The sequence below is a fragment of the Anomaloglossus baeobatrachus genome, chromosome 5 (genome assembly GCF_048569485.1).
Source record: "Anomaloglossus baeobatrachus isolate aAnoBae1 chromosome 5, aAnoBae1.hap1, whole genome shotgun sequence".
In the NCBI taxonomy this organism is placed as follows: domain Eukaryota; kingdom Metazoa; phylum Chordata; class Amphibia; order Anura; family Aromobatidae; genus Anomaloglossus; species Anomaloglossus baeobatrachus.
Window position 1 is genome coordinate 268,561,531 of NC_134357.1, and position 21,881 is coordinate 268,583,411.

General features: G+C 42.8%; 2 protein-coding genes across 2 annotated transcripts in view; both read right to left on the bottom strand.

Annotated features, from left to right (window-relative positions):
* Window positions 1-2,063: 2,063 nt before the first annotated feature.
* LOC142311242 (uncharacterized) overlaps window positions 2,064-21,881 on the bottom strand; it is a 278,135-nt gene continuing 258,317 nt past the window's right edge. The window contains exon 12 of the mRNA XM_075349463.1: window positions 2,064-4,802. Within this exon, the coding sequence (XP_075205578.1) occupies window positions 3,857-4,802 (946 nt within the window). The 3' untranslated portion in view covers window positions 2,064-3,856. The remainder of the gene's footprint in view (window positions 4,803-21,881) is intronic.
* LOC142311241 (gastrula zinc finger protein XlCGF66.1-like) overlaps window positions 4,999-21,881 on the bottom strand; it is a 57,213-nt gene continuing 40,330 nt past the window's right edge. Inside the window, exon 6 of the mRNA XM_075349462.1 lies at window positions 4,999-5,106. Within this exon, the coding sequence (XP_075205577.1) occupies window positions 5,086-5,106 (21 nt within the window). The 3' untranslated portion in view covers window positions 4,999-5,085. The remainder of the gene's footprint in view (window positions 5,107-21,881) is intronic.

Consider the following 21,881-nt stretch of genomic DNA (forward strand, 5'->3'; position numbering starts at 1 on the left):
CCCGTCGTTCGTGCAACATTTGATCGCTGCCGTAGCGAACAATATCGCTACGGCAGCGTCACACGCACATACCTGTTCAGCGACGTCGCTGTGACTGCCGAACAATCCCTCCTTTAAGGGGGAGGTGCGTTCAGCATCACAGCGGCTTCACTAAGCGTCCGCCCGATAGCAGAGGAGGGGCGGAGATAAGCGGCCGGAACATGCCGCCCACCTCCTTCCTTCCTCATTGCCGGTGGACGCAGGTAAGGAGATATTCGTCGTTCCTGCTGTGTCACACATAGCGATGTGTGATGCCGCAGGAACGACGAACAACCAGCGGCATGCACCACCAACGATATTATGAAAAGGAGCGACGTATCAACGATTTTTGACGTTTTTGCGATCATTGATCGTCGCTCCTGTCACACGCTGCGATGTCGCTAACGACGCCAGATGTGCCTCACAAACACCGTGACCCCGACGATATATCGTTAGCGATGTCGCAGCGTGTAAAGCACCCTTATAGCAATATCTTAACATCCAAGGAGTTAAAGGATCCATATCAGGTTCTTAAAGGGAGCCTGTCACCAGATTTGGCAACTATAAGAATGCTGTATATGAGTGCACAGGCCAAGCTGTATAACATAAAAAAACCTTTGATAATACTCACCTGGGGGGTGGTCTGGTCCGATGGGTGTCGCTGCTCTCCGCTCCGGCGCCCCATCTCTGCAGCTATCTCCGTCTTCCTGATTCCCAGCCCAGTGTCGATGACGCATCTACGTCATCCACACAAGCCGACATTGCGGTCCTGCCCAGGAGCACTTCGATCCTCCCCTCTGAGGGGAGATAAAAGTACTGTAATGCGCAGGCGCGAGAAAAAAAAAGCGCATGTGCACTACAATACTTTGAACCTGCACAGGACCTTACTGCCAGCTATTGTGCATGACGTAGGACATGTCATGCACATGGGCCTCAGAAGGAGAACAGCGATTGCTGCAGAAAGGAGGTGCTGGACTGGAGAGCAGCAACACCCATCGGACCAGACCGCCCCTTAAGTGAGTATAATAAGTGTTTTTTACGTTCTACACAGCGACCTGGGCACTTACAGTATGTATAGTATTCTGGAATGCTGTATATAAGAGCTCAGTGGTGGTAGCTGCAGCTTATAGTTGCCAAATCTGGTGACAGGTGCTCTATAAATGGGCATAGCTGCAAATTGCCTGTAAACCTAAATATCTTTTCAATTTACTCCTTATAAGAAATCCTCTACATGCTCAAGAATAAAGGGAAATTTAAGTTAGAATGTACAGCTCACAGTCTAGGTTTTTGGCCATCCTTGCAGCCATAGTGTGGTTAGTAAACTAGGCAACGAGCCTCCTGCTGGAAAAAGCTCTATGCTTTACAGCCTGCTTGAGACGATCTGGAACAGTCACTGGAATGAACCAGCCCCGATGCCTCTGCGCTTCTTCCATATTAGAGTGAAAGAAAAAGCATAGTCCGGGACTGTCAATCTTCAAGTGGGCACTGCCTCCCTGCAAAGCACAATGGTGTGCACTGCTGAAGATTTAACTAAAGAATACCTCTGTAAGACATATAGATCCAAATATTGTACACGGATATAGGGTTTAGAAGCAGATGTTTAATAATGAAATGGTAAAAACCTTGAAAAGGGTTGGTCAACTTGCTTCTCCCTACTCTTACTTGGAGTTGGGAAATATGTAATTCTGTGACTGCTTTTAAGTGCCATTACCCCACTAAACAAGTGATTATGTGTGTGTTGGAGGGGGGGGGGGGGTTAGGAGAGGAGGTTGGAGGGAGGCAATTTGTACTTTTGCTATGATTTCTATTTATCATCATTGGTCTCATCTAATTACACAGGTCTACAAAAAAAATATTTTTTGTAATCATCGTAGGTGACTTTATACTTTTCTGAATCTTTTTGTCCTGATTTAAAAAATGTATATAGTTTTTCTGTAGCACGTATAGTTTCCATGGAGCAGCATCATTATTATAAAGGTATAGGAAACATACTGGCGACATTAAGAAAACAGTAATCTACATATCAGACAAAAATGCTTCACATTACAAAACAGTTTTTATTGAATCAAAATAATTTTACATGCAAAATAGAAACCAAACTATGAGCAGAAATTAAAAGTGCTTGACATTAGACTGTAGTTGATACGATTTTTCAGGGTTGTCCTTATATAACATCCAACAGTAATCTGCCATCATTGAGTCATTCCAAAAACCCTGGTAGCCGTGTTTCATTACTTTAATGTTTTGGTGACACCGCTCGCCTTGTTAATTGCTTACATCCCCAAGATTTTGAGGGAAGAAATATAAATGTGAATGAAAAAAGTGCATTTTCAAAAACATGAGACCTCCAAGCCACTTGTATGCATTTAGCAGTTCCTCAACACCTTCAACATATTCTGGAGATTTATTTTTTCCTAAGACGTTTTCACAGATCCACTTGAAGCTTTTCCAAGATCAAAATTCCTTATCATTTAGAGTTCCTTTAAACACATCATCTCTTATAAGCTCTCTGATCTGAGGACCAACAAATACCCCTTCCTTCAGTTTTGCTGGTGAAATCCTGGAGAATTTCTGTGAAATGTACTGGAACCCTTGTGAATTTGTCTTTGCCGTGGCTTTCACAAAGTTTTTAATCAATCCCAAATTAATAATGTATGTAGTGGAGGAAGAAAGATCTTTGTTGGAGCAACTAAAGAAAGACACTCTTGATTCAGTTCTTCAAAGAGGCCATTTACACTGTTACAGTACACCATTGATCCAACAACTGTGAAAAATTGTGTTGCAGTGTTACTTCTCTTTCGGTAATAACACACTTTGACATCATCATGAAGAAGATTCTTCTGTTTCAACCTAGATGCAAGAAGTTCAGCTTTATCTTTTGACAATGAAAAGTCTCTGACGAGATCATTTAATTCATGCTGAGTAAAGCGTTCTGGCTGCTCGGCTGTTCCATCAGGTACATACTCATCTTGACTTGAGGTCTCCATGTCTTCGCCAGTAGCTTCAGCTCTATAGTCTTCATATTCTACTTCATTTGCATCCAATCCAGACAACGGTGGTATGGAACTGGCAAGGTATCATCAAGTGGAACTGGCCTAATCGCAGATTCAAGTTCAGGGTAATTAATCTTATGCTTGTTCTTTGTAGAAAAGCCCTTCAGTTTGACAAAACAAAAGTAGCAGCCATTACTATTATTTTTGGGTTCTCTCCAAATCATGACAACAGCAAATGGCATAGCCACTTTCCTCATATTTAACCAGTCACGAAGACCATTTGAACATCTTGAGTATATCACATGAGGGACCCAGCATACATTGAAAATGCAGAAATAACGTAATAACAAAAATACTTATATCTCAGAAACTTTGTGATAGAGCAAAACTAAGCATATTTTTGAAATCTGCACATCAAACTCCCAAAAAAAGACATATTACCTTTGCTGATGATTTTTTTGTGTTGACCAGTGTTATTAGGTTTACTTATCGCTTAGATGAGACAAGCTGGGTTTTTTATGGTTACTTCAACAACTGTCCTGGACATATGAAGCAGCCTCTATCCATAGCAGATGTGAAATTGGATGGAAGAGAGCATAATCAGACAAATCATAAAAGCTGCTGTTATACACTGTATATGGTTCCTATATAGATGGATTATTAGGATACTAATTGTTCTTTAATAGTAAATAATCAATGGTAATTGTATACATTTTCCAATTATTCAGTGTTCTAAATTGTTTTATATTTTTCTTGTAGGCATGTGGCCTTACTTTACTGTAACTTACAATATTTTTCTAACACATGTTGTCAATAAAATGAGAAAAAAAAGAAAATGGCTACTTTTATATGTGAGTTCTTTTATGCCTAGTAAGATTTGATTTCTCTGTAAAATATTTTCCACATTCTGCACATGAAAATGGCTTCTCCTTTGTGTGAGTTTTCTGATGTCTAATAAGATTTATTTTCTGAATAAAACATTTCCCGCATTCTGAACATGAAAATGGCTTCTCCCCAGTGTGAATTCTCTGATGTCTACCAAGGTCTGATTTCTCATTAAAACATTTTCCACACTCTGAACATGAAAATGGCTGCTCCCCTGTGTGAATTCTCTGATGTCTAAAAAGATCTGATTTCTTAGTAAAACATTTCCCACACTCTGAACATGAAAATGTTTTCTCCCCTGTGTGAATTCTCTGATGTATAACAAGACTGTACTTCTCTTTAAAAGATTTTGCACATTCTAAACATGAAAATGGCTTCTCCCCTGTATGAATTCTCTGATGTGTAACAAGATTAATTTTCCAGTTAAAACATTTTCCACATTCTGAACATGAAAAAGGCTTCTCTCCAGTGTGAGTTCTTTGATGTATAACAAGATTTGATTTTGTGTTAAAACATTTCCGACATTGTGAACATGAAAATGGTTTTTCGCCTGTGTGAGTTCTCTGATGCCTAACAAGCTTGTATCTCTCATTAAAACATTTCCCACAATCTGAACATGAAAATGGCTTCTTCCCGGTGTGAATTCTATAATGCTTAACAAGATTTGTTTTTGAATTAAAATATTTCCCACATTCTGAGCATGAAAATGGCTTATTTCCTGTGTGAATTCTCTGATGTGTAGCAAGATATGATTTCATTGTAAAACATTTCGTACATTCTGAACATGAAAACGGCTTCTCCCCTGTGTGAGTTCTCTGATGTGCTACAAAATGTGATTTTTCAATAAAACATTTCCCACATTCTGAACATGAAAATGGCTTCTCCCCTGTGTGAATTCTTTGATGTCTTATAAGATTTGATTTATGATTAAAATATTTCCCACATTCTAAACATGAAAATGGTTTTTCTGCTTTGTCAGTTTGTTCATGTGCAACAGCCTTTCTTTTTCTTTTGTTTTGCATTTTGGTCGTTGATGAAATAGAAGATAAGAACTGCTGAAAAGGGTCAGATAATAGACCGTTACTGTGAAGGTCTGGAGGTGTATCTGGGATAACGGCATGTCCTTCAAATGTATCTTGTGTAATGTTATGCTCAACGGCTGGAAAACTTGAAAATATCAGATGTCCATCTAAGCTCCTGGTACAGGCATCTGTCAAAAATAAAAATGAGTTTATTTTTCAATAGCGCTGCCTTGAAATGATATTATTAGTTATATTATTACATACTTTTAACATTCCCATATAACATGTAATGCATTTTAATGATAAACTAAGTCTGTAGACCACAAAGTAGGGACTATATTATGATGTTAGGCCACCAGGTTGTGCATTTCAAATGTTTCACTTATTTGTTAAATCCATGTGCTCTGTAAGTTCATGTTTCACTGTGCCTGTAACCAATCACTTCCAGTTACATGTTCAGTGAAGATTCATAAAGGGACCTGTAAGTCAGTCCTATTAAGTGGTATCCTCATTGACGTACCTAGAGTCCGATGGGCCCTGCTGTAAAATTTGGACCTGGCCCACACCTGCATGTTGGTCAGATGTATGGACCCTTTTAGCTTTCTAAGTCCTATATAGGACATAAGTATTGTCTTCCACATACTTCGGTATGTAGTAATGTCCCCCATATTGGGCCACTTCGTTGTAAATACATCTCCCATCCTGGTATATACAGTATGTCCCAGTCATTGGTATATATGTCCCACTCCTGGTTAATGTCTCCCCCATACTGATATATATGTCCCATCCTGGGCCCCTTCATGGTAAATACATCCCCTGCCCTGGTATATATGTCGTCCTCATTGGTAAATATGTCCTCCATCCTGGTATATATGTCCCCATCTTAGTAAATATTTCCCCCATCCTGGGCCACTTCCTGGTAAATACAGTCATGTTTGAAAGTGTTGACACCCTTGAAATTGTTCTAGAGATAAGTACGGTATTTCTTCCACAAAATTATTGCAATTACACATTTTGTTATACACATATTTTTCCTTTGTTTGTATTGGAACAACACACAAAACAAATAGAGAAAAGGGAATTAAAATTGGACATAACTTCACACCAAATTCCAAAAATGCATTGTACAAAATTGTTGGCACCCTCAAGTTAATATTTGGTTGCACACCCTTTGGAATAAAAAAAACTGCAATCAATCACTTCCTATAACCATTATTAAGCTTCTTACAAGTCTCAGCTGGCATTTTGGACTACTCTTCTTTGCAAACTGCTCCAGGTTTCTCATATTTGACAAGGCCTTCTCCCAAGAACAATTTTAAAATCTCTCCACACGTGATCAATGGGATTTAAGATCTGGACTCATTGCTGACTACTTCAGAACTCTCCAGCGCTTAGTTTCCATCAATTTCTGAGGGCTTCTTGAAGTTTGTTTTGGGTCATTGTCCTGGTGGAAGACCCATGACCTAGGCCACAAACCCAGCTTTCTGACACTAGGCACTACATTGCAACCAAAAACCTTTTGGTAATTCTTCAGATTTCATGATACCTTGCATCACGCAATCAAGGCACCCAGTGGCAGAGGTAGCAAAACATCCCCAAAATATCTTTGAACCTCCACCATATTTGACTGTAGGTACTGTGTTCTTTTCTTTGTAAACCTCATTCCATTATCAATAAACAGTAGAATGATGTGCTTTACCAAAAATCTCCATCTTGGACTCATCTCTCCACAAGACAGTTTCCCAGAACAATTTTGGTTACTCATGTATAAAGATGAGTGAACCTCCGAAGGTTCAATTTGGTTTGTGTTCACTGACTTCACCTGTGTTTGCTGAACGGTTCGACAAACATATCCGAACCCCATTGAATTCAATGGGAGGCAAAAATAAAGGCACAGACAACATCTTTCTAGGGGCCCAGAAGCTGCCAAAACAGCTCAAACTGTTTTACAGTGCAGCTACCCTGTTGTGACACAGCCATTAACTTCCTAGACTATTAATATAAGAGATATTGGATGAGTGACAGGAGTGGGCAAGTTGCTCTGAGACTCCAGCCACTACAGACAAGGCAACTTGTACACCCAACTTGGAGTCTCCACATTTCCAAAAATTAGGGGCAGACACCAGGACACTGGCATCAATTGCCCCAGAGTACCCCTAGTATCTTTGCACAGCAGTGATGCATGGGTCATGCAAAAGACAGGGCTAGTCATGACTCAGGAGGAAGCAAAAGAAGGAGGAATATTAGGTGCTTCATACATATAAAAAAGCTAAATTGTAAAAGTCACAGGGGTGGACTGGACACATGACGGTTTAGTGTGTTACTAACGTAATCTTTGAGACTGTGATCCCAGCTTTATTCAGGTCATTGACCAGGTCCTCCCGTGTACTTTTGGGATGATTAATGACCTTTCTCAGAATCGTCCTTAGCCCACTAGGTGAGATCTTGCATGGAGCCCCAGACTGAGTAAGACTGACAGTCATCTTGTGTTTCTTCCATTTTCTAACAATTGCGCTTGCCTTATCACCAAGCTACTTCTCTATTATCCTGTAGCCCATCCCAGGCTTGTGCAGGTATATAATTTTGTCCCTAGTGTCGTTAGACAGCTCTTTTGTCTTCGCTATGGTGGAGAGGTTGGAGTGTGATTGATTGATTGTGTGGACAGGTGTCTTTTTTACAGGTAACAGGTTCAAACAGGTGCAATTAATACAGGTGATGAGTTCAGAGTAGGAGGGCTTCTTAAAGGAAAAATATCAGGTCTGTGAGAGCCAGAATTCTTGCTGGTTGGTAGGTGATCAAATACTTATTTCATGCGATATAATGCAAATCAATGATTTAAAAATCATTAAATGTAATGTTTTTGATTTTTTTATTCTGTCTATCACACTTGAAGTATACATTTAATAAAAATTACTGACCTCACCATTCTTTGTAGGTGGGATATATATACATATATATATGTGTGTGGCACCCCTGATGGGTCAGGTGCCACATGGTATTGCATCTAGTCCCAGATGCAGTGCTACCCTTGGGTTCTTGGAAGACCAATGCCGGTAGATACCAAAGAAACACATAGTCATGTCATTTTCCTTCCAGATTGGATAACAGGCTAGAAACGGACCTGATGGATAGCCACATATGGTGGAGACTGATCCAAACCCGCTAGTCAAAAATCAGGAAAGGGGGAAGGGCTAGATAGAGTGCATTTGGCAGTTGACTGTAGTCAGACATGGAGGTCTGAAGTTAACGTGCATACAGATGACAAGTGTGGAGTGATTGACTGAGTGAAAAGGAGTACAGTCGCTGGGAAAGTACGGGGAGTACTCACAGGACTGGTCACCGGCGGGGTGCAGAACCCTAGATCAGACAGATGCTCCAAGCTCATCTAATAACTCTGCCCGGTGAGGGGATCTTCAAGGTTCCTCACCTACTTGAGATCCCGGAGCACAGCAGCAAAGGGAGAACCCAGGGAGCTGACACAGGAGGTCCAACCCAGACAAGGTTCAAGCTGCCTGCATACGGGCCAAGACTGAAAGGCTACAGGGACCCACCAACCAGAAATGGGTGCAAGGAAGAAAAGCTCACGAGGTCACAGAATCGGCACTGGGACAAAGGGAATACCGAGGCCCCGTTTGGGACAGACCAGTACCAGTCGGGATGCTGATCACTAAACCTGTCAGTAAAAGACAAGTTAAACCGCAGCTCTGGTGTCTCCGGAGTTCTTCTCGTACTTGTTCCAACCTGTTATCCCCTGGAACTCAGCTCTACCTGCGGAGGGCCACAATACCTAAGCTGCCAAATACCATCAGCCCCAGTAGTGAGAGACTCTGCAGCGGCGGCTTCCCTCACATAGCCACAAACCGCAAGTGGCGTCACGGAAATATTCTTTTATTTTTATTTTCCCTTTTAAAAAAAACCCTTTTCAGCGACCCCCAGGGTCACGGAACCGGGCAACGGACAGCCCTGTTACATGTCCCTGTGATTAAAGGCCCGTGATAAATCCCCTGAAACACTGGGCCCGGGACAGGCTATATACACAGTTAGGTCCAGAAATATTTGGACAGTGACACAATTTTCGCGAGTTGGGCTCTGCATGCCACCACATTGGATTTGAAATGAAACCTCTACAACAGAATTCAAGTGCAGATTGTAACGTTTAATTTGAAGGTTTGAACAAAAATATCTGATAGAAATTGTAGGAATTGTACACATTTCTTTACAAACACTCCCCATTTTAGGAGGTCAAAAGTAATTGGACAAATAAACCAAACCCAAACAAAATATTTTTATTTTCAATATTTTGTTGCGAATCCTTTGGAGGCAATCACTGCCTTAAGTCTGGAACCCATGGACATCACCAAACGCTGGGTTTCCTCCTTCTTAATGCTTTGCCAGGCCTTTACAGCCGCAGCCTTCAGGTCTTGCTTGTTTGTGGGTCTTTCCGTCTTAAGTCTGGATTTGAGCAAGTGAAATGCATGCTCAATTGGGTTAAGATCTGGTGATTGACTTGGCCATTGCAGAATGTTCCACTTTTTTGCACTCATGAACTCCTGGGTAGCTTTGGCTGTATGCTTGGGGTCATTGTCCATCTGTACTATGAAGCGCCGTCCGATCAACTTTGCGTAATTTGGCTGAATCTGGGCTGAAAGTATATCCCGGTACACTTCAGAATTCATCCGGCTACTCTTGTCTGCTGTTATGTCATCAATAAACACAAGTGACCCAGTGCCATTGAAAGCCATGCATGCCCATGCCATCACGTTGCCTCCACCATGTTTTACAGAGGATGTGGTGTGCCTTGGATCATGTGCCGTTCCCTTTCTTCTCCAAACTTTTTTCTTCCCATCATTCTGGTACAGGTTGATCTTGGTCTCATCTGTCCATAGAATACTTTTCCAGAACTGAGCTGGCTTCATGAGGTGTTTTTCAGCAAATTTAACTCTGGCCTGTCTATTTTTGGAATTGATGAATGGTTTGCATCTAGATGTGAACCCTTTGTATTTACTTTCATGGAGTCTTCTCTTTACTGTTGACTTAGAGACAGATACACCTACTTCACTGTGAGTGTTCTGGACTTCAGTTGATGTTGTGAACGGGTTCTTCTTCATCAAAGAAAGTATGCGGCGATCATCCACCACTGTTGTCATCCGTGGACGCCCAGGCCTTTTTGAGTTCCCAAGCTCACCAGTCAATTCCTTTTTTCTCAGAATGTACCCGACTGTTGATTTTGCTACTCCAAGCATGTCTGCTATCTCTCTGATGGATTTTTTCTTTTTTTTTCAGCCTCAGGATGTTCTGCTTCACCTCAATTGAGAGTTCCATAGACCGCATATTGTCTGGTCACAGCAACAGCTTCCAAATGCAAAACCACACACCTGTAATCAACCCCAGACCTTTTAACTACTTCATTGATTACAGGTTAACGAGGGAGACGCCTTCAGAGTTAATTGCAGCCCTTAGAGTCCCTTGTCCAATTACTTTTGGTCCCTTGAAAAAGAGGAGGCTATGCATTACAGAGCTATGATTCCTAAACCCTTTCTCCGATTTGGATGTGAAAACTCTCATATTGCAGCTGGGAGTGTGCACTTTCAGCCCATATTATATATATAATTGTATTTCTGAACATGTTTTTGTAAACAGCTAAAATAACAAAACTCGTGTCACTGTCCAAATATTTCTGGACCTAACTGTGTATAATAAATATATATATATATATATATATATATATACACACACACACACACACATATACATATATATATATATATATATATATACATATATATACACAGTGCCTACAAGTAGTATTCAACCCCCTGCAGATTTAGCAGGTTTGATAAGATGCAAATAAGTTAGAGCCTGCAAACTTCAAACAAGAGCAGGATTTATTAACAGATGCATAAATCTTACAAACCAGCAAGTTATGTTGCTCAGTTAAATTTTAATAAATTTTCAACATAAAAGTGTGGGTCAATTATTATTCAACCCCTAGGTTTAATATTTTGTGGAATAACCCTTGTTTGCAATTACAGCTAATAATCGTCTTTTATAAGACCTGATCAGGCTGGCACAGGTCTCTGGAGTTATCTTGGCGAGCCTTGACATGACGCTTTGAAAGTAAAAGGTACCTTACGGGCTCGTCTGGAACGGAGACCATTGCGGTGGAGTACATTACTTATGGTATTGACTGAAACCAATGTCCCCACTGCCATGAGATCTTCCCGGAGCTCCTTCCTTGTCCTTGGGTTAGTCTTGACTCTTCGGACAAGCCTGGCCTCGGCACGGGTGGAAACTTTCAAAGGCTGTCCAGGCCGTGGAAGGCTAACAGTAGTTCCATAAGCCTTCCACTTCCAGATGATGCTCCCAACAGTGGAGACAGGTATGCCCAACTCCTTGGAAAGGGTTTTGTACCCCTTGCCAGCCTTGTGACCCTCCACGATCTGGTCTCTGATGGCCTTGGAATGCTCCTTTGTCTTTCCCATGTTGACCAAGTATGAGTGCTGTTCACAAGTTTGGGGAGGGTCTTAATTAGTCAGAAAAGGCTGGAAAAAGAGATAATTAATCTAAACATGTGAACCTCATTGTTCTTTGTGCCTGAAATACTTCTTAATACTTTAGGGGAACCAAACAGAATTCTGGTGGATTGAGGGGTTGAATAATAAATGACCCTCTGAATAAACTTTTCACAATTTAAAAAAAAAAAAAAAAAAAAGAAATAACATTCTTTTTTGCTGCAGTGCATTTCACACTTCCAGGCTGATCTACAGTCCAAATGTCACAATGCCAAGTTATTCCGAATGTGTAAACCTGCTAAATCTGCAGGGGGTTGAATACTACTTGTAGGCACTGTAATATATACATATTATATAAAAAACACACACACACACACACACACCACAAACCACACACCACATGAAATGAGTATTTAATCAATCTTCTAAGTAAATATATCTATTTCTAAAGGCACTAGTGATATGAATTTCTCACAAGCTGACGGTAACAATTCATCCAATTCTCACAGGCGTAGAAATCAAATAATAGATGTTCATAAATTAAATTCTGTGTAATAATGTCCTTTACACAAGGAAAACGTATTAAGCACATGAAATAACAGTGGTGCAAAAAGTATGGAAAGTAATAACATCAGCTGAAATCTATCAGTGAAAAGAAAGTATTCCTGCTAAAAAAAGAAAAATAATATTAGTTGGCTCATCAGTGAGCTGTGTCAAGACCTTCACAACCTTGTTTTTGCCAAACATATGGCATCGGTTACAGAAAAATAACTACTTAAAGTTCCATTGATCAATGTGCTCTTTCACCCCGTCGCCGATCACGTGCCTATCCCTGTCTTTCCCTGGTCTCAGCCCTGTATAGTGAGCAGGGCAGCGGGAATGTTAGTCTTGCTCTAGATTAAAGATACAGAGAGGATATACAGACAGGTATGATTAACAGCAAAGCACTTCAAATAACAAGAGGTAATAATGAGGAATAGACCAGTGAGGCAAAACCAAAAAAGGACGAGGAAGGCAAAAAACAACACAACTTTCACTCAGCAAGCGTTCATTGAATGGCTTCCTGGTCCTCAGCTCACAGGTTCCCTCTAGAGTCAAGTAAAGCAGAAACTAACACTAGTGATTTACCTGAACCATGAGGGAAGTCTTTATAGCAGAAATAATTAGCAATAGAGAACAACTGCCCATACCTTACATTCAGAGTTTCAGGAACCAGAGGATCTACTTAATTCTAGCAGCGCTGGATAAAGGAGAATCTGCACAGCCAGCAGTAGTAAACTAAGCATATGTATATGAAGCCCTGCGCTGTGATCTCCTGACACCAGAAATCGGAGGGACCACTCTACGATGTGGTACCCTTGTGACACCAGAAGTGGAAAGAACATCATTTCACACTAAACCAAACATGACCAGTGTTCCCACAAGATATTAGGCAGAGAAGTACAAAGAATTATCAGAAGAGTTTTCCAAGAGCCAAGAACCACCTGTGCAGAGCTACAAAAAGACCTGGATTCACCAGGTACAATTTTTTAAAGAAAACAATAAGCAATGCACTAAACCTCCATGCCAGCATGCATGCTCACCACGAAAAACTCCATTCCTGAACAAAAAGCATGTTCAAGTGCATTTATCTTCTTCACGACCAAGGACATAAATATACTATCAGCAGACGTGCAACTGACAGGCATGATGGATCGGAGATCTACAAGCACCTGTTAACCCCTTAGATTGCGCTGTCAAACTCTTACAGCGCGATCTAATGCGCTATGACGGAAATTGCACTGTTCCCCAACGCCATCGGCAGCCCCGTAACGCGATCACAGAGTGCCAATGGGTTGCCCTGACAGTGTGGGGTCAGATAATGACCCCCTGTGACTGTCATGACTCACTTCCTGTGAATGCGGCGGCAGAGGGCTGGTATTCACAGAAGATCAGCATTTCTTCTGATCAGAGCAATGCTGAAACACTGCTCTGATCAGCAGAAGAGATCAGACAGTACAAGCATAAAGTCCCCTAAGGGGACTAGTAAATTCAATAAAAATTGTAAAGAAAAAACGTTTTTAACCCCCCAAAAGTTCAAATTATCCCCCTTTTGCCCCACTGAAAATAATACAGTAAAAAAAAAAAAATTACACATATTTGGTATCGCTGCATTCATAAATGCCCGATCTATCAAAATATAGAATCAATTACTCTGATTGGTAAAGGCTATTGCGATAAAAAAAAAATCAAAGTGCCAGAATTAAGTTTTTTTGGTCAGATAACATTGCATTAAAATGTAATAACAGGTGATCAAAACATCGCATCTACCCACAAATGGTAAAATTAAAAACATCAGCTCAAGATACAAAAAATAAGCTGCCACAGAGTCCAAGATCCTGAAAAATCAGAATGGTATGGGTCTCAGAATAAAAAAAATTCAGAATTTTTTTTCCCCCACTTAGAGAAAAGTAAAACTATACATATGTGGTATCTACGAACTCGTACTGACCTGGGGAATCATATTACAAGTTTACCATATGGTGAACATGGTAAATATAAAACAAACAAAAACATCTGTGGAATTGCACTTTTTTGTAATTCCATCGCACTTGAAATTTTTTCCCGTTTTCCAGTACAATATGGGGTAGAATGAATGTTGTTGTTCAAAGTACAACTCGTCCTGCAAAAAAGCCCTCATATGGCTATATTAACAGAAAAATAAAAAAAAGTTATGGCTCTTTGAAAGAAGGGGAGGAAAAACAAAAACAAAAACGGAATAATCATCAGGGGATGAAGGGGATACAATTTGACAACAACATTTAACCTGTGAAATACTAGGAGAATATAATAAGCTCAGATGGGAGCAAAATTTACCTGTTTGGATGCCATAATACACACCATGTTTAGAGGCCAAAAAGCACTCAGTATCACCCCAAAAACATCTTACAAACAGTAAAGCTTTTTATGTCAGGCGGTTTTTCAGCTTGTGGCACTGACAAACAGCATCAGACTGCGGAGTCTGAGGCCCAGCAGAGGAATTGACTCCAGGGGCCCACCCTACAGCGATATGCAAATACCTGTTAGGGCCGTTTCACATCTCCGATATTTTGCCGGAAGCCGGATCCGGCACAAATGCAGTACAGTTACATTAATTTACAATGGAAGCACGACACCATGCGGACACATGCCTCATACACAACCGCATGTGTCCGCATGGTGTCAGAAGGGGTTGTTAATTGCTTCCTGCACAAAATATCCACCCTCCAAAATAGCCTTCCAAAGTGCCCCTTTCCATAATGTCCCCTCAAAACTTGTCCTATCTATAATATCTCCCCCATACTACGTCTCTGCAAAAAGTTCCCCCCGCTCCTCATTATACTAATTATGCTATGCCGCCTTTCACAATCTCCTTCCTAATTGCCCCATCCTGTCCCACATTGCCCTATCCCAGGGGTGGGGAACCTTTTTTCTGCTGGGGGCCATTTGGAAATTTCTACCAACCTACAGGGGGCCGCAAAAAAATTCATACATCACAGGAGGGCCTGTGGACACACATATATATCACAGGAGGGCCTGTAGACATGCATATACATCATAGGAGGGCCTGTGAACATACATATGTAGGGCCCTTGAGGTGTCAGGTGCCACAAGGTATTGCATCCAGTAACAGGTGCAGTGCAAACCTCGAGTTCCTGGAAGACCAGTGCTGGTAAACACCATCCAAACACACACAATTCTACCCTTTTTCCCAGACTGGGTAACAGGCTAGAGATGGATCGGATGGATCGTCACCTATAGTTGGGACTTATCCAACCCGCTACTCAGAAACCCGGGAGGAGGAGGGGCCAGTGAGTGTATGTGGCCGTTGACAGTAGTCAGACATCTTGAAAGGGAGTCTGAAGTTACCGTGCAGACAGAAAGTGTAGAGTGGCTTGTTAGGCAAAAGGAGTACAGTCGCCGGGAGAGTACGGTGTCAGTACTCATGGGACCAGGCACCGGCAGGGTGCAGAGACCTAGTTCAGGAAGACGCTTCAAGCTCACCTGATAAATCTGCTCGGTGAGGGAATCATCAGGGTTCCTCACCAACATTAGTGTCCGGGGCACAGCAGCAAAGAGGGAACCCAGGGATCTGAGACAGAGGTCGAACCCAAGAGAGGGTCAAGCTGCCTGCCATATGGGCCAGGACTGTGACAACAGGAGGGGACCCCAAAACGCTTCAGGCTACAGGGACCCACCAATTACAGACAGGTGCATGGAAGTAAAGCTCACCAGGTCACAACACCGGTGCTGGGACAAAAGGAGTACCGTATTACCTGAGGACCAGATTGGTAGAGACCAGCACCAGCCAGGTTGCAGCTTCATGGAACCAGTGAGTAAAGAACAACTTAAACCGCAGGTCTTGCGTTGTCTGAATTCTTCCTGTACTTGTTTCACCAACTTTCACCATACTACAACCACCCTCATTCTCCCCTGGGGCTCAGCTTTACTTGCGGAGGGCCACATCATCCAAGCTGCTCAATACCACCAACCCCAGCAGTGAGAGACTATGCAGAGGCGGCTTTCCTGATCCAGCCGCATTCCACAAGTGGCGTCACGAAAAAAACATTTTCTTTTTTTCTTCTATTTTTATTTTCCCCTTAAAACCCTTTTTAAGCGACCCCCAGGTCATAGAACCGGGCATCGGCTAACACCGTTACATGTCCCTGTGATTTATGGCCTGGGACCGAGTATCCCACAGCCCTGGGGTGTGTCACATATACATCACAGGAGGGCCTGTGGACATATATACATTACAGGAGGGGCTGGGGGCATAAACACATCACAGGAGGGGCTGGGGCACAGACTGCACTAGAGGGGCACATGGACAGGACTGAGGGAGCACAGACATCACCATAGATGGCACAGAGCACAGAGTTGGTGACACACGGTACTAAGGGTACACACAGCAGCTGGAGGCAGGAGGCTCACAGCAGCAGAAGGCTCACAGCAGCGGGAGGCAGGAGGCTCACAGCAGGGGGAGGCTCACAGCAGGGGGAATCAGGAGGCTCACAGCAGGGGGCTGCTTGAAAAAAGAGCTCTGTGCTGCAACAGGATAAACCGGCTCTTATCAGCTCACAGATAACAGGACTACCAGCTACAGGAGGTGTGAGTAACCCCAGCCCCCAGCGATGCCTAAGGGGTGCTTCACACATAGCGAGATCGCTACCGAAATCGCTGCTACGTCACGGTTTTGGTGACGCAACAGTGACCTCATTAGCGATCTCGCTGTGTGTGACACTGAGCAGCGATCTGGCCCCTGCTGTGAGATCGCTGCTCGTTACACACAGCCCTGGTTCGTTTTCTTCAAAGGCGCTCTCCCGCTGTGACGCACACATCGCTGTGTGTGACAGCGAGAGAGCGACGAAATGAAGTGAGCAGGGAGCAGGAGCCGGCATCTAGCAGCTGCGGTAAGCTGTAACCAGGGTAAACATCGGGTAACCAAGGGAAGCCCTTTGCCTGGTTACCCGATATTTACCTTCGTTACCAGCCTTCGCCGCTCTCGCTGCCAGTGCCGGCTCCCTGCTCTCTGCACATGTAGCTGCAGTACACATCGGGTTAATTAACCCGATGTGTACTGTAGCTAGGAGAGCAAGGAGCCAGCGCTAAGCAGTGTGCGCGGCTCCCTGCTCTCTGCACATGTAGCTGCAGTACACATCGGGTTAATTAACCCGATGTGTACTGTAGCTAGGAGAGCAAGGAGCCAGTGCTAAGCAGTGTGCGCGGCTCTCTGCTCTCTGCACATGTAGCGACGTTATGATCGCTGCTGCGTCGCTGTGTTTGACAGCTAAGCAGCGATCATAACAGCGACTTACAAGGTCGCTGTTACGTCACAGAAAATGGTGACAGAACAGCGACGTCGTTGTCGCTGTCGCTATGTGTGAACCCAGCCTAAGGGGAGACCTAAAAAAACTGATATAGCGTGCATTCAGAAGACCAACCTTCTTTCCGCAGATAATAAACGGCTACTTCATCCAAGGTTCCAACACGCCTTTTTTGCTAATGACTCAAAAAAAAAAAAAAGAGGAGTGGCCATTTTAATAAAGAACTCAGTGGCCTTTAAATTGATAAAAGTCAGTTATGGAGCGGATGGAAGATATATTATTTTGTCTTTGTTATATCAACAGCGTCCCTTATACCTTGGCAACGGTCTACTCCCCGAATTCATCACAATTGACCTTTGCTAGGAAATTCTTCCAAGCCTTCAGAGATACTGCCACAGGGGCGGAAATCATCTGTGGAGACTTTAATATACCTGTAATACGCTCCATGGATTGCTCCAACACCAGCATCCCACATGCTAAGTAACTTAAGCATCTCATCAATGAATTCCATTTTCATGACATCTGGAGATATTTGCACGCATCAGAAAGAGACTATACATTCTTCTCTTCCAGGCATCGCTCATACAGTAGAATTGATTTTTTTTTGGTCGACAGCAAATCTATAAGTAATTGTGTGGCAGCTGATATTGGTTTAATTACTTGGACAGATCATGCGCCGATCTCTTTGTCTGTTCAGGGTAGCTTTAATGTTCAAAATTCCCCTAGGTGGAGACTGAATACCAGCTTGCTTGGTAGGCAGAAGGTACATGATGAAGTAGAGTCAGTGTTAACAGAATATTTTAAACTTAATAATAATGGGGAAATTTCTGACGAGACCCTGTGGGCTGCTCATAAAGCAGTAGTCAGGGTGTAGCTTATAAAAATAGCCTCCATCCAAAAGCGGCAAAAAGACGCAGATATTAAATATATATTAACCCGTATTCATCACCTTGACTCCCTGAATAAAGCCAAAGCAACCCCTAACTTGACTAAAGAAATTGTAACCCATAGATTCCAACTAAGTTCCCTACTCCTGCAAAAATACGAACATAATCTTAAAAAAAATAGATCGACATTTTATGCTATGGGGGATAGAGCGGGGTCCTTATTGGCAAGAAGGACAAAAAAACAAGAGATTCAATCTAAAATAGAATTCCTGAGGGACCCAAACGGAACAATCACTAGACATCCCATTGAAATAGCAGAAGCATTTGCTTCTATGAGGCCCTGTATAATCTAAAATATGATTCCAATACGTCACAGCCGACTCAAGTGGATATACAGGGTTTCCTAGACACCCTGGATCTTCCCCGGGTCTCAGATGAGCAATTAGATTAACTTAATCTTCCCTTTACTACATATGAAATCATAGGTGCCATCAAAATGACTAAATCTAACTCTGCCCCGGGCCCCGATGGGCTGCCATACGAATATTACAAACAATTTACATCCACTCTGTCCCCCTTTATGTTAAAAACCTTCAATTTTTGGCAAAATAAAGGGTCAATTTGCCCAGACAACTTAGAAGCGATTATTACCACACTACCCAAGCCAGGGAAACCTGCAGACACCCCGGGTAATTTTAGGCCCATTTCACTCCTAAATTGTGATGTTATAATTTATGCCAAACTAGTGGCAGATAGACTACATAAAGTGATCCCGGCCTTAGTGGCTCTAGGTTTTGTGACAGGCAGGCAATCTAAGGATGGCACCAGACGGATGCTTGACTTGATTGGACTGGTGGAGATATTGGGTGAACCCAGTGCATTCCTGTCTCTTGATGCTGAAAAAGCCTTTGACAGGGTGCACTGGGCATACCTGGAGAGAGTTCTAACAAAATTCGGGTTCTTGGGGAAAATCAAGTCGTCCATTCTAGGTCTCTACTCTCACCCAAATGCGTCAGTGTTGGCTTCGGGGTTTCTGTCATCTAAATTTCAAATAAGTAATGGCACTCGCCAGGGGTGTCCATTGTCCCCCGATATTTTTGCTTTAGTGGTAGAACCCCTGGCGGAAGCTATACGAAAAAACATAGCCATTTCTGGTATAAGAGTTGGGGAATTTGAACATAAACTTGGTTTATACGCAGACGATGTGATAATTTCCTGTTCTAACCTTGCAGTGTCGATTCCAGCAGTGGTGAACACATTATCGAACTTTTCTAAAGTGTCGTATTATAAGCTTAATGCGGCAAAGTCTTTGATATTGCCGTTTAATGTACCGGTGGAAGCCAAGAGTGCACTGGAGGGAGCCTTTCAATTCAAATGGTGCAACAGAGGGATACCTTATTTGGGTATTAAGCTGACACCATCGCAGATGTTAATTAAAGAAAATTTGGAACCTTTGATCCAAAATTTAGAAAAGGAATTGGGAATGTATGAAAAAATATCGTTGTCCTGGATGGCCAGGATACAGTCCTTTAAAATGGTTTTCTTACCCAAAATATTGTATGTGCTCAGATGCCTTCCCATCAAAATTTCTCACAAAACCCTGCTGAAACTTCAATCGTTGACTAACAAATTTGTCTGGGGTAATAAAAGGGCTAGGGTCGCAGGTAAAGTGTTATACCCCCCCATATGACTTAGGGGGATTGGGCACCCCAAATATATCGGCATATTATAAAGCCTTACTAATTGAATCACTAAAGGAATGGTGGCGTCCAGGTAATTCACATAGATGGGCTCAGATTGAAAATTTCCTGTGCCGCCAGGGCTCGGTGAGAAGAATGATGGAAGCAGAATATTTGAGCCGTTCACGGTTCTCCCCATGTGTTCCCACCATGTCACCTCCCTGGAGGTCTGGTGAAATGACTTGATTCATAAGATTCAGATTCCTCTTTCAGAGATTACCCTCAAGTCGTTTGAATCCGGCCAGGTGGGAGGGATTGGGCATTACAGTGCTGGCGGGTCTATACTCTGACTTGGGTGTTAACCCCTTCAATGAAATAGTACAGGAACACCCCTCTTTAAAGGGTTGTTTCTATCAACACATCCAAATTAGTCATTTTCTGGCCTCTAAATTTCCTCCAAAGCCGAATCCTCTGTTACCTACCACGAAGGCTTTGGTATTTAAAAAGATAATTAAATACAAAGGTATCTCCTCGACATACAAATGGCTCAATACCCCCCCCCCCCCCCCGAAGAGCAAAAATCTCCTTACATGAATAAATGGGACGTGGAGCTGAGTGTCTCTACCTCTCTCTTCAAACTGGCACTCGGCATCAGCAAATACTCCAAGTTCATAAATTATCTGGAGCAACTGAAAAAAGTGCACCTGCGATGCTATCGGTCCCCAGCCAACTTAGCACAGTTCCTCCCAAATTATTTGCCGCATTGTTGGAATGGCTGCCTCCAAAGGGGTCACTGCTGGTGGGCTTATCCCAAGGTTTTCTCATTCTGGTTGGAGGTGTTTGGCCTGATGGGTGAGCTGAAGGCAATCCTATTAATCCGAATCCGGGTCTGGCAGTGCTAAACGTTGGTGTAGAGGAGTTCCCTTGGGAATCCAGGGGTTTATTAGTTCACATTTTAGTTGCTGCCAGATATTGCATAAGTAGCTATTGAAAATCCCCAAAGACACCTACATTAGTTGAACTATAGAAGCAAATTAATCTCCAATGCCAATATGAGTTCTGTCTGGCTCACTACATCCGCGCCAAAAACAAAATACTTCAGATTTGGGACACATGGCTAAACTCTGTATATGCATCCCCTGTCAGGCATCTGTTTCCAGGGCAAACTGTCTGATTGGAAAAAGTGGGTCAAAGAGAGTGTTACGCAGGGAGTTCACCCGTACCACATGTCAATATTTAAGGTGTTTACATCTCTGTTGTTGTTACTGCTCAGGCTACCCCGGAATGCCATCTAATTCCCCCCTATCCCTCCCTGGTTGCCTCCGTGCAACCCTCCATGGTTCTCCCCCTCCCCACCACCTATCTCTCTCCTCCCCTTTCTTACTCTCTGGTTCTGGTTGTTTGGAACCCTAGTTTTGAGGATTAAAGAGTAATTTGGTAGGTTGACTCTATACGTATTGGGTATTTATTAACCTGAAAAAGTTGCAACATGGATCACACATGATTGTTGGTGGTTGATAGGAAATATGAATCATAATCAAAGGTTATACTACCACTTGTTACAGCATTTTTCTCTTTGTGTATTATTGCCAATGATATCTGAATGTCTTCTTTTTGTACTGTAACTTCCTATAATAAAAATTGATTGGATAATAAAACAAAAAAAAAAGGAGGCTCACAGCAGAGGGAGGCAGGAGGCTCACAGCAGGGGGAGGCAGGAGGCTTACAGCAGGGGGAGGCAGGAGGCTCCCAGCATGGGGAGGCAGGAGGCTCCCAGCATGGGGAGGCAGGAGGCTCCCAGCATGGGGAGGCAGGAGGCTCACAACAGGGGGAGGCAGGTACAACAGGGAGGCTCATAGCAGCAGGAGGCAGGTACAGCAGGGAGAGGCAGGTACAACAGGGAGGCTCATAGCAGTGGGAGGCAGGTACAACAGAGAGGCAGTAGGCTCAAAGTAGCGGGAGGAGGGAGGCTCACAGCAGCGGGAGGCTCACTGCAGGGTGAAGGCAGAAGCGTTTACCTGGTGCCTTCGTATCCTCTTCTT